The 17,291-nt window shown below is 39.3% G+C and overlaps 1 protein-coding gene across 5 annotated transcripts; it reads right to left on the bottom strand.

Moving 5' to 3' along the window:
- Positions 1-241: 241 nt before the first annotated feature.
- Positions 242-17,175, bottom strand: Cdv3 (CDV3 homolog). 5 transcript variants are annotated; one of them, XM_033759314.1, is made up of 6 exons: positions 17,157-17,175; positions 16,721-16,797; positions 5,049-5,191; positions 3,634-3,793; positions 3,216-3,218; positions 242-2,495 (listed from the first exon to the last, which is right to left on the bottom strand). In XM_033759314.1, the coding sequence occupies exons 2-6, from the start codon at positions 16,729-16,731 to the stop codon at positions 2,345-2,347; spliced, it is 468 nt and encodes a 155-aa protein (XP_033615205.1). In that variant the 5' UTR covers positions 16,732-16,797; positions 17,157-17,175; the 3' UTR covers positions 242-2,344. The 5 variants fall into 5 exon arrangements, with proteins under 5 accessions (XP_033615205.1, XP_010623779.1, XP_010623776.1 ...); XM_010625477.3 differs by lacking the exon at positions 17,157-17,175 and adding an exon at positions 16,959-17,126 and having other exon boundaries at positions 3,634-3,787; XM_010625474.3 differs by lacking the exon at positions 17,157-17,175 and adding an exon at positions 16,959-17,118.
- Between the last annotated feature and the right edge of the window lie 116 nt (positions 17,176-17,291).

The raw sequence follows: 17,291 nt of genomic DNA, 5'->3' as shown, positions 1-17,291 counted from the left end.
ATGCATCATTTCCAAAGACAGCTTAGGTTAAGGGTGTGGAATAAAAACTATCACAACCCACGGTCCATATTATTGACTTTTTATTGAATTTGTTAATGTTACAGAGTTCTTGCACTGCCAAACCATGCCTGAGAATCCAAAGAAAGAAATGGTACAATGGACTGCCTTATCCACCCATCGTACAGTATATTAAAACTTGATTCATGTGCATTTTTCTAACTTCACAATCTTAAAGTTGTAACAAGAGCTGGAATTTAAATCTGCTGTAGGTAGATTTCCAGTACAGTGTGCCATTAAATAAAACCTCATATTCATCTCACTTCACCTCTCAATAACTCCCAACGAAATTGTGGGACAATCCATACTTTTCAAGGAAAATATGTGACTCAAGGTGCAAAAGATTACTGTTTTTGGTTCCCAAATGAAGTCTTCAGCTTAACCAAGAGTCTCTTATTTTTCAATCATCCAAACTCCCTTGGCTGGCTCAGCTACTCACCCAAATACACCAACCAAAAAAGGCAAGCATCGCACCTCCTGCCGCCTCAAATAATGTCAACATTACTGCCCACAGTGGCCAGCGGGGGCTGTCAGGAGGCACTGTGTGTGGCCTCCTAAGCAGTCTGATTCCTGCACCAGCATGTTCAAGACTGAAATCCTATAAGAAAATGCCCCAACACTAGGATAGTTTTACTTACTCACTTGCTTTACTCTTGCCAGTAGCATGTTTGCAACTCCTGCATTTGGCAAAGGGATTTATTATAGAGAAACCCAGACTCTGCATTCAAGTGGTTACTACCACAATGAAATACTTCTGCTGAACCAAAGATACCAGACCAGGGGAAACACTGCTAGACTATCTCATTAGATGGAAAAAAAGTTCAGTAATCCAGAGAAGCTTCAAGTCCCTTATAAGAACTATATATTACTGGATAGTCTGTCATCTGCAGTTATTAAAAGCAGAAGTGCTATATCCAAGTCTTTAGCCTGCCTTTCCAAATGAACACTATGAAGAAACCAAGGCTTGGTGACAGAGCTAGTTGGGACAATCACTGCATCTACAGAATGGCCAATATCTTAAAAATCTGGGCACAAGTATATATGGAATTCTAAAAGATCACACAAAATCCATGAAACTGAAAGGTGAGGTTTAGCTTGTGTGGCTTTAAATCTGTAGGACAGGTCAGTGAAACCCTTAGCCTAGTGATTGCAAACCTTTTAGAGCTTTCAGTGATAAACAGCCTGCTGTGGTACACGTGCCATAGGTTCACCACCACTGCCTTAGCCTGAGCAGAAGCCATACTCTTTCCACAAGTTTACTATACAATTTAGACTGATTAGAGGAGGCTGAAGCAGCACCTGAAGTAGAGCCTCCAGAATCCACTGCCCTTTACATCAAAGGCTATTTGGTTCCACTCTAGGGATTGGCAAACTCTTGAGACATCACAATTTGAATGCTTCAGGTTACTTAACCAAGCGATATGCTCTGTCAAAGAACTTATTCCAAGTCAAAGCAAAAAAGGCCTTAATGTGGAACACAGAAAAAGCACTATCCAAATTAAAAAAAAAAAACAAAAAAACAAACAAACTACTACTAAAGGAAACTAGTTATTCCCCCGGCCCCACCCCTTTCCCACTTGGTGGACCCAAGTTTGGTAGAATTTAATTTGTAGTTACCTCAGACTATAACTAAAAATGGAAATTATAAATCACAGCCCTACTCAGATCATCTGAACACATCAGTTCTTTTGAAAGTGGCATGTTCCAAAAGTCTAACACAGCCACAGCTTACTAGAGTACTCCTTAGGGTAGGGCACAGGACAGGTTAATTAAGGTCACTTAAATCTTCATCTTTTACAGCAGATCAGAACCCAGATGGCTGACTTTCTGCAGGATTTCTAATAGGAATCCAGGAGAGCTGGTTTCAAGGTTCACATCGACACTTTTAATAGCTGTAACCTTCTTATCCAGAAGTTGTGATCCACATGAAGTCCACAAAGAGTGCAGCAAATCTGAGGTAGTCAACCCTTACAAAGGCTCAGTATCTGAACATAAAAAGATTTTTCAAATGACCACTGGCTGCAGATTTTGGTTTTGTATTTGCAGAGTGATTATGAAAAAAGTGTTGAATCTAGTTCACACATATAACAATGAAAATTCCCCCTAAATCCAATATACATAAAGAGCAGTTGTGACACTTTAAACTTCCATAGTGCAGTAACAGGCTGGTCACTTGCATGGTCTGCATCGGCTGCTGTAGATCCAACAGAGATCAGATGACGAATGGCTGTTCCTGGTGGTTTAGCTGTGGTCTAGTTACCTCAGAGGGGTTAGCAAAGACCACTCCTTAATTGTACTGTGTGTGGCTGCATTTCTGGTTTTCAAGCACAGCATACTGGTTGTCTAGCTGAAGTTTAAGGACCTGGTTTTTTGAAACCTCATCCCTACCTCTATTTTTGTGTTTTACTACTTCAAAGCTCTTCTCCATTTCTTTATCCCTAAGGGAAAAGAAATGTAATCAGTAAATATTTCTTCACTAGTTTTTGGAAAATGTTCTTCCTTAAAAAAAAAGCCACCCCTTAGAAGAATCTTGGGGAGAGACAGGAAGGGAGAAATGGTACATAAAATCAGTACTAAACCACTGTAAGGCTTCAATTGAACAGAAGACACATAATACTGTATGTACTGCAGCTCTATGGTCTCATCTTCTACTAGAGTATGAACTGGAAACCTGTTTTGGGACCAACTAGAAGACAACTGGAAAGAAGCTGTGTAATGACTCTTCCTAAGACTCATTTTTACTTTTAGCAATTAGTTGATCATGTGTCTTTATGCATAAGGGTAACAATTCTCTCATTCAAGTAAAGTTCTCATGACAATGACTTCTCCTCATTTCAGCTTTGTGGGAGTGGGTCAGGTCAGATCAGGTAAAGAAAGATGAGTGTGGACAGTCACTGCCCTCTCAGAGGTCCCTTATACATTTTGTACCACAGAGTAGAGGAGCCAGTCCAAGTGGAGGTTTAAATTCAAGCCAGCTGTGCTCTCAAAGAAGCAGAAAGGCTGGGATTTACTTTAAAAGCCACCCCAAAAAAAATTTCCATCTGATGTCATTTATATTTCTTCCCATTTTATTTACTTTTAAAAATTCAAGTCCCTAAGTAAGATGTAGATGTACCACATGTGGTCATTTAACTCCAGGTAGCATTCATTTTAAGTACCTGCTGAAATAAGATTATTTTAGTATTAGATTTATAAACACCAACATCTTTCACCTAATTCATTCATGTTTACTGGGAATATAATGAAATACTACTCCTACATCCCCAAGTTCCATACTATAAGGAACATAAACTAGTAATAATGTACTTATAAAGAATTCTAGCTATGCAATTTGCCATCACCACAAAACACGAGGGCTTACTTAGAGAGACTGACAGCAGATAAAGTATCCTTAGTGCTCTTCCCACTGCCTCCCCACTCTCCCCTCTTCCCTCTTGGGTACATAAGATCAGGCCTGGTTCAGCTGCCTATCAGCACATAGAGTAATCTCCCTCAGATGGGTCTGCATACCCTCACACCACCTCCTGGACAAGGGCTGGGAAGTCCCACACAAAATGCAATAATCAGGGTACTTACTTCCGGCTTTCTGCATGCTTGGCAGTGGACTGCAAGGATGGAAACTGTGTATCACTGTATATTTCTGGTGGTCCTTGTGGTGTTTTTCTTGTTGTGGTTAGCCTGGCCCCAGGAGGCCTATACACACCACTAGTCATTGCCGGTTCTGGGGTTTCTGTAACTAACATTTTACAACAGTTTAGAGAAACCATTCAAATGTTCTGTATTTATATAAGCCATTCCTGTGCTCCCACATCATTTAATTATTATGAAAACAAGCATCCCTGATTCAGGAAAGGTCTTTGGGCGAACAAGAAGGAAAAATAGTTTGAAGAAATGTTTTCAAAATTAAAACAGCCGGGCGTGGTGGTGCACACCTGTAATCCCAGCACTAGGGAGGCTGTGAGTACGAGACCAGCCTGGGCTACATAGTGAGTTCTAGGTCAGTCTCAACTACATAGTGAGACCCTATCTCAGGAAAAAAAAGAAAAAAGAAAAGAAAAGAAAAGAGAAACAAAATGAAAACGCTCTTTAAGGTAGTGTTCTAATTGTTCTTCCACATACAATTTGAACTTTCTATGTAAATGTTTTAAGGCGTTGCTATTGGAAGTGGGAAAGGAATCTGCTGTGGTCTGGGAGACAGCCCTCATTAGGAGCTACCTTTTAAAATACATCTATTTTTAAGGCCAGAGATTTAGCTCAGTGGTTCCGCCGCCTCCCTTGTATGCGCAGGGACCTGAGTTTGATCCCCGGTACCAAAAAAACAAAACAAACATCTATTTTTGCCCTCAATTTCCTTGTGAGTAAACATGAATAATCATTTCTTTACCTGATGACAGGCTGAGATGCCATATGTAAACAAAATCCTTATGGAGTTGTTTAAAATTATAAAGATAATAAAAAATAAAAACAAGCAATTAGATAACGTAATTTCATTTTCTTCCACATCAATGGATTAAGGCTCTCACCGTTTTTAGAAAACGCAGGTGAAACAGAAGAAAGAGAAAGAGAGAGAGAGAGAGAGAGAGAATATTCAGCAGCTGAGTAGCCCATGTTCTATTATCCTAACAGTTCAGGGACACGATCTTCAAACTTTTCGCATCTCTCCTACCTCATACTCAATAGATAGAAACATATGTTTTCCACTTACCAAAAACTTTATTTAGGCTGGTGGTGTAGCTCAGTGATTAAAAGTACTTGCCTAGTATGTGTGAGACCCTGGTTTGAATCCCACAAATACATTAAATATTTTTAGAAAAACAAAAGTTGTACAATATTTTTACACAATAAAATAATCTCCAAATTTCTTCCATTTAAGACCCTGAAAGTTTCTCCAGAGCTCTCAATCCCATCATTAGCATGCATTTAGTTGAAAGCAGAGGACATGTACAACTGTGCATTAGCGAGCTGTCTTGAGACAGAAACAGTAACATTACCAATTACTGGAGCAGGAGGCGCTTGTACTGGAGCTGTTTTGTTCCAAGGACCTGAAGATTTCTCTATACCTCCACCACCTCCACCTTCTTCCCAGTTATCTCCTGGATCTTCTCTTTTTTCATTATCATCTTCTTCCTTTTCACTATTGGAAAAGCAAACAAACGAAGAACCACCAGGAAAAACTGTCAGTCCAAATCCTGAGTTGTATCAATGTGTATCTGTGACATTGGAGAAATCATTTAGCTAACTCTTCAATGCCTAAATGCCTCATATGTTTAAAGAGGAGGAGAAATCGATTTATTTAATACACTGGGACTCCTACTTGACTTCATGTGAAAAAGGAATTTCATTACTTTAAAGAAAAAAGAAGCCTAGAAAATTACATTTTGCAAGCCACTTCATGCACTCAAGAAAACTGAAAAATGTGTAACATACTGGTATGTCCATGTGACAAACTACATGATTATTTGTAGCAGCCTCAGGTAAGTGCCAGACCCCAGCTCAACAAACTACAGAAGAGGTTGAATGAAATGCAGGAAAAAGGGTGACTTAAAGAGTTAAATGCAAAATTCCAAGAATGTTCTAGGACCAACGTATACACACGGACATTTATGGTTAACTGTATTTTTAGTGAACAAATGAAGGGTTTTTCAAAGATGTAATTTTATATATAATCCTTTAGCACATTACAAAATGCTCTCAAAATGAGAATTCTCACTCTAACAGAGGTAAGAAACCTATGTCCAAAGTTCACATCAGTGCTCCAGATCTCATTAGTTTCAGTCTCTGCCTGACAGGTAGAATGCACAGAACTAACCCTTAAAACAAACACGTATTTGTCATCTATTAAAAAAAAGAAAACATAAGAGCCCGGTCTTTCAGCTTACCAGTAATAAATACAAAAGATACACTCTTTGGAAATACACCATCCTAAGACTATCTATCTTTGTTTGGAGACAGGGTCTTGCTGTGTTCCCCAGGCTAGCCCTGAACTTCCTAGGCCTTAGCCTCCTAAGGACTTGAACATGCTCTAACCTTGAGGTACATCCCCAGCCCTATTTACTTTTGAATTAGAACCTACAATTTCTCCAAGGTATCTTTTGCCTTTTACTGGGCTACTTATTATTTTATGTAAATCTGGTCATTCCTAATGATCACCTATATACACATCCCTCTACTGCTGGCTCAAAGGGCAGGGATATTTAGCAAATACTATAATTGCTCATCAAGCTTCCTTTCTGAAACTCATCCCGCTGATACACCTGGCAGTGATTCCTAACCTTTCCTGGATTACTGTTTGTGACTTGTCATAGGTCCTTAACTTCTTAATCTCCTTCACCATCTTTTCCCCCTCCCAATGTTCTGTTCCTTACACATGTTCTCCTAATACCTGGTCCACCATCATGGCCATTAACAATAAAGTGATGACCCACTACTCCTTAACTTCCCATGTGACCTTGAGAATCATGACACAGATAGCCTCCCCTGGCTTCTATATCTGCGTGCTTTCCTTCTACTGTTACTAAAATAAGGTATGTTCTGGCTGTAAGACCAATTTATTCACATGATGGGCTCTTTTAAAGCCTAAGAAAATTTCTAAGATAATGGCAGTAACATGTGAAGCCCTACCAACCAGAGGTGACTTCAGCATTTAAAGGCCTGGGGTGTGGCTGGGGATTTAGCTCAGTGGTTCCACTGCCTGTCTCACAAGCACAAGGACTTGAGTTCAATCCCCAGTAGCAAAAAACAACAAACAAACAAAAGTGCACCAAAGCTAAAGGCCTGGGGTTCCAATTATGAAGGTGGGGAAGAGCATTATCTTCAATCTGCATTTCTTTTTTTGGTACCGGGGATTGAACTCGGGTCCTTGCGCTTGCAAAAGCAGGCCACTGAACCACTGAGCTAAATCCCCAGCCACTGTTTTGTTTTGTTTTTTGTTTTTTTTTTGGTACCAGGGATCGAACTTTGGCCCTTCCACTTGCAAGGCAGGCAGCAGAACCACTGAGCCAAATCCCCGGCCCTGCATTTCTTTAACACTATATATTGATATGGAAGTAACACTCATAAACCAGCAACTTAATAAAATGTCAGCATAAATGCAGAAACATTTAGATCAGTTTTAGGGGTTGGGATGTAGCTTAGGACAGAGTAAATACCCACCATATGCAAGGCCCCAGGTTCAATCCCTAGTAATGCAAATAAAACAAACTACTTTTTAAAAATGTTTTAAGGCATATCTTTGGTTGCTAGAATACAGTTATGAGGTAATTCTGAAGCCAGACTCCTTGGTTCAAATCTAGGTTCTGCCATTTAGGAGCCAGGAGATGCTGAGGGTGGCAGTTAACTAGTTTTTTCTTATCCAAAATGAGGAAAACAGCCCCATTGTCTAGATTAAATGGTGTAATAAGACATATAGCACCTAGAACAGTGTCTAGCACATGGTAAACATTGCTAGCAGATGCCTTTTAATATTCATATAAATTTTTATACAAGTACATTTACCAAAAGAAAAAGGGAGTTTCTAATTCAAAACAAAACATGAGAACATATTTTTATAATTATTTTGGGGAGTTAGTACATATACACACATGTTGAAAACATGTTTATAAAATGGAATTTTTGCTGGTTGCATACCAGTACTCCCAGCACTCAGGAGGCTGAGGCAGCAGCATCACTTCAAGGCCAGTATACACTAAAAGCCAAGACCCTGTCTCAACCAAAAATAAATAAAATGGAATTTTTGCAAAGGCCCTGTGTTTATTTCCCAGTACTGTGAAATAAATGAATAAAATGTTTTTGTTTTGGGGTTTGGGGTGAGTGTTACTGTTTCTGTCTAGATTCCCCCATCCCCCAAGCCTTGTGCAGATGAGGTGGATCTTTCTTTTTCAGAGGTAGCTGAATCTGGAATGTATGATAGATACTAGGGTTAAGGTTGTGTGATTACTAAACCACTACAAGTGAGTGATTAGTCTGAAAAAGATAAAGTGGGCAGAAAGGTGCTGCTAAAATCTCGTTGCCTTTGGTATCATGTGAGTGCCATGTTGTTTCTCCTCTGCAAGGCCTGTTTGCCATCCCTGTCTTGGAGCCAGCTGGCTGTGGAATGAAATCTCTACGAATTGTAAACCAAATAAACCTCTTCCCCTCCTAACTTTGGGTGTCAGGTATTTTATCTTAACAACAAGAAAAAAGTAACACAGGAAAGATAAAAGGGATTGGATCCAGGGACTCTGGACTGAGCTATATCCCTACACCTTTTTACATTTTTATTTTGATACAAGATCTTGTTAAGTCACTAAGTTGCCCAGGTTGGGCTCACATCCTCAATGTTTCAGCCTCAGGCTCTCAGACTACTACTGGTAAAGGTATGCACAATCACACCCAATTTAAAAATGGATTTTTTTCTTTGTGGCAGGGTCTTCTATATTGTCTAGGCTGGCCTTGAAATCCTGGAAATCTTCCTGTCTCAGCCTCCCAAGTGCTGGGATTACAGGCACACACACACACACACCCACCACACACAGCTAAAAATGGATTTTAAAAGAGGGATTCTAGACAGTAAGACCCTGTCTTCTGAGGCAGGTTGTTAAATGGGATAGATGCCCAAGTAAGGACATGAAGGTCATGATTTATCCGTAAGTTTAACAATGTCATCCCAAATTCAGAATTAAGCCAAAAAGAATTTAACAAAACAACAATAACCACCCCACCACTTTTGCAGCCATGCCAGTGTAGCTACACTTCAATGTTACTTGCTTGGTCCAAGGGTCAAATCATGACTACTATTCACCTAACAAGTGACTAGTAATAGTGTCCCAGCAACCCAATCCATGCCAGAGAAAGCAATGAAAATCCTCACAGACCTTCACCATGGCACTTATATACTCTTCTATATACCTCAAGCTGAAGCAACACAACTTTCAGGTACACTTTCATCAATGCACTATTTCACAACTACACACACACACACACACACTCACACACACACACACTCTAAAATAAGCCACCTATTCTTAAACAAGCCAGCTATTTGGGAGGCTGAGGCAGGAGGATCACACGTTCAAGGACAATCTGGGCAACTTAGTGACTTTCTATCTTTAAAAGGGATGGAGATATGTCTTACAAGTGCAAGGACCCAAGTTCAATCCCCAGTACCAAAAAGGGGGAGATGGGGAATGGAGATAAATAACTCAGTGGTAGAGCATTTGCCTTGTTCGTGATGAGAGATCTTGGGGTTCAATCCCTAATAACAACAACAAAAAAAATCAAACATATTTCCCCAAAATTATTTTAGTATTTGGTGACTAATATACCTAGACCCCAAAATTATTAGTTTGCAAAATAAAATCTTAAAATTAAATGCAAAAACCTTTAATGCTGATTATCCCTAAGCAGAAGGGATTATGGACAATTCTTACACATTTCTTTATGCTTTTATTATATATTTTCAAATGTCTTTAAAGCCAAGCACAATTCAATCCCCACCACTGCAAAACAACAAAATGGTATTTTTGTAACTCAAAAAATTTTTATAGAAAAATCCCAGTTTTGAAACACTGCATCTCAAGTAAACACTGGATACTATATCTATCACCACCTTGCTCTGAGACAAAGGAAGAGATTAATAAAATCATGACAAGTTTAAAATATCTTTAGACTATAAACTATTAGTAAAGAATAAATACGATAAGCCTGGCATGGTGGTAAATACCTGTAATATCAGCACTCTGGAAGGTAGTCAGGAAGACTGCCAAGTTTGACCCCAGCCTGAGCAACATAGTGACTTAGTAAGACCCTGTCTCTAAATAAAAAACGTACGATCTATTTAATTACAGGGCCTGATGTAACTAACAAAAGGCACATGCAGACAACTTACTATTTTGGGTTAAGATTCTGAAGTATCACTTAAACATTGAAAATTGTCTAATAAGAGCCTTCATCTCAGATGAAGGAACTAAGCTCAAAGACTGCCAAGGGCCTTGCCTAAATCTCACAGTACTAAGAGCAGGGTAGAAATGACTTATATATCCTATTGTATTATCACATTTGCATATTTCAGAAAATGTCAGCTCTCCAAAATTCCAAAGATGGAAACAGAAACATACTGCCAAGTTATTTCTACAGAAGAAAGTCAGGCTAAAATTCAGTATTTCACACAATACATATGACTTTTCATCAACCAAATTTGCTGTTTAACACTACAATGTTTATTCATCTCCACAGTACTGTCTTACATTTAAGTTTCTAAAGCACTACTGGTTGGTGTAGGGGAGAACAGTTACACTAGAAAAAGAACATTTACCAAATAAATACTATGCCAAATAGTCATAGCCATATCACAATAACTGATGGCAGAGAGGAAATCCACTGGAATAGAGGAAAACTGACAATTAAGCCCCTTACCCAGGGCTCCAAAGTAGTTGAGCCATGTCACAGGGATGTCAGGGCCCACCCTGCTTCACTCTGCCTCTTATCACATTTTATTCTGTTCACAGCTCTGGGCCTAACACAGAAATTTTCTCTACATGGTAGGAAAAATTCATTTCCCTTATTAAGGTGAACCAGTATACTTATGAAGGACAGAAGCCCTTAATCCTGACTGCTTAGGAGACTTAAGTGCAGGATCCTAAATGTGACGCCAGCTTGGACAAGGCAGCAAGACCTTGTTTCCAAAAAAATAGAACATTTTATCTTTCTCTCAATGGACAGAATTTTGTAACCTAATTATAATTCCCCTTTCCCAACACTAGGGGGAGGCAACTGAAACAAAAAGAGCTCCAAAGGTTTGTCCCTAAGGTACCAACTACTGTTACAGAGTAAAACTGGAGGTAAAAAGGCCTTATCTGTGCTTGGCCTCAGTACTAAAATATCACATTTCATCACAAGAAGTTCTCCCCATCCCTCCTGGGTACACTCAGTGTCTCTCCTTTGCTTTCCCTCTACCCACACTACACTTCTTTGAAATCACCTATTGTCTTACAATCCCAGCACTGAGGAAAGCTGAGGCAGAAGGATGGAAAGTTTAAGCTTAACTCAGGCAACTTAGCAAGACCTTGTCTCAAAATAAAAAGGGCTGGGAATATAGCTCAGTGTGAAGGCTATGGATTCAATCCTCAATAAAGCAAATAAAACAAAATTGTTATAATATATTCAACTTGTACTCAGAAGTAGTTTTTTCTCTTGAGCAGCTCTACTCAATATATTTTAAGATCTAAACTTCTAAAGGTTCCTAGAAGTCACTGGGCAAAACATCTACTTCCTATTTATCTTTTATTTTTACTGCGTGTATATTTTTAAGTTTCTCATGTAAGAGAAACCATGAAATATAGTGCTGCTATGAACAAAGGTATGCATGTATGCCCAACTCTTTAGGAAAGATGGGGGTGGGGGAATAAAAACTGAAGAAAGAAAAAATGAAAAGTGGAGCTTTTACAAATGGGAAGGGGATGAAGAGTTAAAAGAAGCAGGGAGGAAGAAGAGTGGACACACAAATATATACACACACACACACACACACACACACCCACCAACTCCCCACAGTGAATGTAATCATTATGTGTATAAAACATGTACTAATGAGAAATAGGGGGGGGGATTACTAATATTAGCAATATTGAAACAAAAAATAACTGGGTTCCAAGAGATAAATCCTTTATTGAAACACAACACGTGCAATGTTTTGAAACATCACAAACTAAATGAAGGCTGGGAATTTAGCTCAGTGGTTCCACCTCTTGCCTCTCAAGTTCAAGGACCTGAGTTCAATCCCGGTACCAAAAAAAATTAAATGAAATCTTTCCTTTCAAATCCATTTAGATGGAAGAGGCCTCCAGATTCTATTATTAACCAATAATTAAAGCTCAAGTGTCAGGCCCTGTATCACCCTCAACCACTTCCTTCCCAAGAATTTGTCTATAATGACCCGACCTTTAAAGATCTATTAATTTTGACATATTAGATATTCTTAGGAACTGGGTCTGGAGGTAAACATCTATAATCTGAGTATTCAAGAGGCTGAGACATGAGAACTGCAGAAATTCAAAGCCAGCCTGAGCTACATTGTTTGTACAAAGCTAGCCTGAACAACACAGCAAGAGCCTATGTCAAAAAACATAAATATACCTAAATTTTGAGATGACTGGTAAACGTGATAGAACCTTAATACAGTATGTTTGCTACCTTTCAAATATATGCTTACCTTACTAAAGCTAAACTTGTGCCAATCAAAAACTTTAAGACTGCAGGCAATACTTATGGCTAACTCGTACTTGGTAAAAGAGAAAGATTAATATGCCAAAGATTGATGAAAAGCTATATAGTCTGATTAAAAACTATACTGGTACTTATTTTACTATTACAACTTTTCTGATTTCTAATTTTCCAAAACAAAAAGTTGTAATTCAAGACTACAGCCTGAAAACCTCAAGATATTTTAAGTCAGCTTTCAAAGTTTCTTTTTCCTTAGTCCTATATTAAGACAGTGAAGCAGTATCTCTCAGACAAAACAGTATTGCATAAAACAGCCACTGTCCCATCAATACCAGAAAAAAAGTCAATTTCTTCCCTTTTAGGCAATTCTGCCCAAAACGTAAGAGCAGGCCATTCAAGATCTCTAGCAACATTTAACACTCTAAACAAGGTATTTTTTACTTGGTTATCCTAATGCCATGGGTTTTTTTGATAGCACTGGGGATTGAATACAGGGCCATAGGCATATACTATGCAAGTGTTCTACCACTGAGTTACAACACCTCTAGGCCTTTTCTATTTTGAGACAGTGTCTCACTAAACTGCTCAGGCTAACCAAAATTTGTGATCCTCCTGCCTCAACTTCCCAAATAGCTGGGATTACAGGCATGTGTCAACCATGTCCAAGGATTATTGTAATGCTATGTCACTGAACATGTCATTTTCTTTATATCCTCAGAGGATTAACTTTAGTTATGATAAACTTATATATCCCTCTAGCACTCCTCCACCAAATCCTTGTATTATAAGTCAAGTAACTCATAGTTAAAGACATTTCAAGAGTTAAATCATTTTAATTACCTACTGAATAGAGATGATCAATAGTAATCTCGTGCCTTCTATATGCTGCACATTTTAAAAAACATCCTGTTCAAAAAATCCTAATAATTCTAATTTGTTTTGTTGATAAGGACATTCAAAAGTAAAATTACTGGTCCATGGTACCACAAGCACTAAGCAGCAGAGATTAAAACGCAAACCCAAGTTTGTCTTCCCCAAAGGCCCATGTTTTTGCCATGTAACTCCATCTCATTTATGTGAGCAATCTACCTAGGAACCAACATTTCTTTTCTTGGTATTCCCACTCTAGTGAGTTTCATCATCAGGAATTTTTCTGGCAGGGTGGGGTGGTGGTGGTAGAAACAGAACCAGATCTCATGCATTCTAAAAGCAAGTGCTCTACTACTGAACCACACTCCTAACCCTACTGCTAAAAAATTTAATACAAAGTTTATAAAAATACTAATGTAAGGTGAAAATTTTAGTAATTATTACTTTGCATGATTTCCCACAATCAAAGCTTTCTTGGAAGCCAGATTCCCTCATACTAAATTATTTACGACAGGGCTGGGGATTTAGCTCAGGGGCGCACACAGTGCCTGCCCCACAAGCACAAGGTCCTGACTTCGATCCCAGGTACCACCCCCCATTAAAAAACAAAAACAAAAACAAAAAAACCTTAAGACAACAGGAACACAGGCCCGATTCCATAGTTTGACTCACAAAAGCAGCCTTCTGAAACAAGAATGTTTTGCAATGTTAGCAGGTTAGCAAAACACCTCTAACATGGCCATTCAACAGCAATGACTAGATGCTCATAATGAAAAAGCACACATTTAAACTGGTGTATGAGAGCCTGGCAAGGTGGTAGACACCTGTTAATTCCAGTACTGAGGGAGGCTGAGGCAAGGAGGATCAAGGAGTCCTAACTAGGCAACATAGCAAGATCCTGACTCAAAAAAATAATACAAGGGCTGGAGATGTAGTTCAGTTGGAAGGCTCTGTTTTCAATCCCCAGTATAAGGCAAAAAATAAAAATTGGTCTACTTCAGGTCAAGCAGAACTTAAAACATTCAAACTAGCTTAAGATGTACTTATTTGTCTAGTGAAAATATTACTTAAATACTTCACCTTCAAGAGTAGTCAAGAGTCCAAGGCTAGACTAGCCTTTAACACTGTTTCTTTACTAGTAGTTTGTTAATATTACATTGTCTCTTTAACAAAAAAGCTAAAGTCAGGATTGGGGATGTAGTTCAGTGTAAAAGTGCTTGCCTAGCCTGAGTGAAGCCCTGAGTTCGATCACTAGCATTGTCAAAGGGGGTGTGGGGGACGGGGTCAATCGCTAAAAGACTAGGGCCAGGGATGTAGCTCAATGACATTGTCCCTGTACGGCAAGTGCAAGGTTCTGAGTTCTATCTCCAGTATCAGAAGAAGAAGAAGAAGAAGAAAAAAAAAAAAAAGCCAAAAGACTAAAATAACTCTGAAAATGGATATGAGATTTATAATCACTGACAGAAAAAGCTAAATTCAGTAAAAATATTCTCAACCTTTTCCCTTCAGAAAGCACTACTCTGGTTCAATAAGTTCAACAGGGTCAAAAAAAAAAAAAAAAAAATCTATGTCATTCAAGTCAGAAAAAGGCAACCAAGAGCCTAAAGGAGCCACACACACAACTAGTTCCACAACCCTGAAGGACAGGAACCTCACAACTCACTCTTCCATTTTTACAAGTCAAACCTTGGGAGAAAGAAAACAGGAATAGGTATTTTCTAAATTACACCTCTTCAAAAATGTCCAACACAAAGCAAGTCGATGAGTGGGCTGGGAATCAAACTCCAGTGTAATCACTTCTACTCAAATACTACGACACCACCTGAGAAGTGGAGAAGTAAAGCACGATGATGCACACTTATAATCCTACCTGCTCTAGAGGCTGAGGGAGAAGAATCACCAAGTTCAAGGCTAGGCTGTGCAACCTGGGGAGACCCTGTTTCAAAAAACTAAAACGTAGTTCAGTGGGAATTTCCAGCACAGCAAAGAAAATCTTAAAATCTAGCGAATAAGACATACTTCTTAAAAGTTTCCCATTACCAATAAGGTGGTTTTCCCTTTAGTCAAAAACTCACAAAATGATGCTAAAACACCTAAGGACCTTAATGCTCAACCTTGGATATTAGTAGGCAAATATTAAAAATATTAGCCCTGGTTTTTCCACAAAAGTTACTTAAGGCCATAAATACTATCTAGAGAGATCAAAAGACAATTTGCAATTTAGGGGAATATGTGCCAGCTGGTAAACGGCATTGCATACAAACTAGAAGCAGTTAATTAAGATCACTTTATCTCTTTGAGGTAAAAATCAATTTTAATCTTAAAGCACCAGAATCATATAACCATTGTTTATTTGTACTTTCCAAACCCTTGAAAATACAACATCCATTTAACATAAATCTGACTACCAAGGATTTGATAATGTCCTTCACTTAAAATTCAATTGATCAATTTTTTAAAATTACTGTGCTTCCCTGAACTTTAAAAATAGCACATTTATGGTGGCAGGTATAGCTCTGTCATAGGATATCTGACTACCAGGACCAAGGCCATAGGTTCAATCATCAGTATTGGGAGGAAGGGGGAGCGTAAGCTTAGACTATGTAATTCCACGCTATATAAAGTTCCAGAGAAAATTATGGTGTTAGGTAGTGCTTATCCTTGATGGCAATGACTGGCAGGGTTAGGCTGTGTGAATGTGAAATCTACTTCTATTAAATTACAAAGGTGTGCATTAACTTGCTTACTGGATAAAGGCAAAAGGAAAAAAAAGCTGGAGAGAATCTGAAGAACATCCACATTATTATTATTATTATTATTATTTTTTTTTGATACCAGGGATTGAAGTCCGGTCCTTGCGCTTGCAAGGCAGGCCACCGAACCGCTGAGCTATAAATTCCCAGCCCTATCCACATTATTTTTGAAACAAAAAAGTAAAACTGTCGGGCGTGGTGGTGCACGCCTGTAATCCCAGCACTCGGGGCTGAGGCAGGAGGATCACTGTGAATTTGAGACCAGCCTGGGCTACACAGTGAGTTCCAGGTCAGTCTCAACTATGTAGTGAGACCCTGTCTCAAAAAAAAAGTAAAATTCAACCACCAATGTTAAAAGTAAAATATTTGGCTGGGCCTTGTGGCACATGCCTATAATCCCAGCACTTGCGAGGCTGAGGCAGGAGGATTTCAAATTCCAAGCTAGCCCAGGCTACACAGGGAGACCTTGTCTCAGAAACAACAAAAAAATTTTTTTGGTAAAAACAAAATTCATGTTAAGTGCCTCGAGTAAAAGGGGCCAGGGATTTAGCTCAGTGGTTCCAACATCTGCTTCAAAAGCACAGGGTTCGAGTTTGATCCCCACCACAAAAAAGAGCCCCCTAATCAGAACTGGAAGCAGGCAAACTAACACAGGATTTTTAGAGCTGATGGTTAATTTAATGAGCATGAAGAATTTCAGAGACACAATCCAGCGGAGTCTCATTAAGCACCCACAGTACAAAGCTACTTGGATGCTTCTTTGAGGTTTAAGAAAAACCAAACTCGTGTCCAATGCACGTTGTACATAAGGTTATCTAAACCCATTTATACTCACTCCGTACCTTATTTGCATGGCCTGCACTCTGAGTCCGCTGTAATCAACCTCTTTTTGCTCAAATTCTTTCCACTCGTCTTCATCCTGTGAAAGAAATACCTCATCAATCATAGCTATCTGCAAACGTGCAACTAAAAAGGCATCAGAATATGAAAAAAGGATCCAAGTGGCTGGATCCCAAAGGAATATGGACTCATTTTCTGGTTCAAGTCCTCCCTCGCTCCATCCGTCTCATTACTGCTTACTGCGGCCGTGTTCCTAAAGGCGAGCAGTTACTTTAAGTCAACTAGGAAAAACCAAGTAAAGAAACCAATTCTAACTCCACGCCCACATTTCGGGCTCACAGTTGCCCTGACTTCTTTAGCCGGCTTAGGGACCAAGCGGTGCCAACACAGGTGCCCCAAATGCGACTTAACACGCTTAAACGCAAATTGAGCTCGTACTATGGGTTCCAGTCAGGCACCAATTACTCAGAGCAGACGTCACACACGAACGCCCCGGAGACGGCGCGACGGCCCAAACCGAGCGCCCGGTGGGGTCCGGTTCCGGCGAGCAGACCCGACGTGGGCTGCCGCGTC

The sequence above is a fragment of the Fukomys damarensis genome, unplaced genomic scaffold (assembly GCF_012274545.1).
Source record: "Fukomys damarensis isolate Sample0158 unplaced genomic scaffold, DMR_v1.0_HiC HiC_scaffold_37, whole genome shotgun sequence".
Classification (NCBI taxonomy): Eukaryota; Metazoa; Chordata; class Mammalia; order Rodentia; family Bathyergidae; genus Fukomys; species Fukomys damarensis.
The sequence above is the reverse complement of the archived record's forward strand: the minus strand, read 5'-3'. Positions and strand labels throughout refer to the sequence as shown.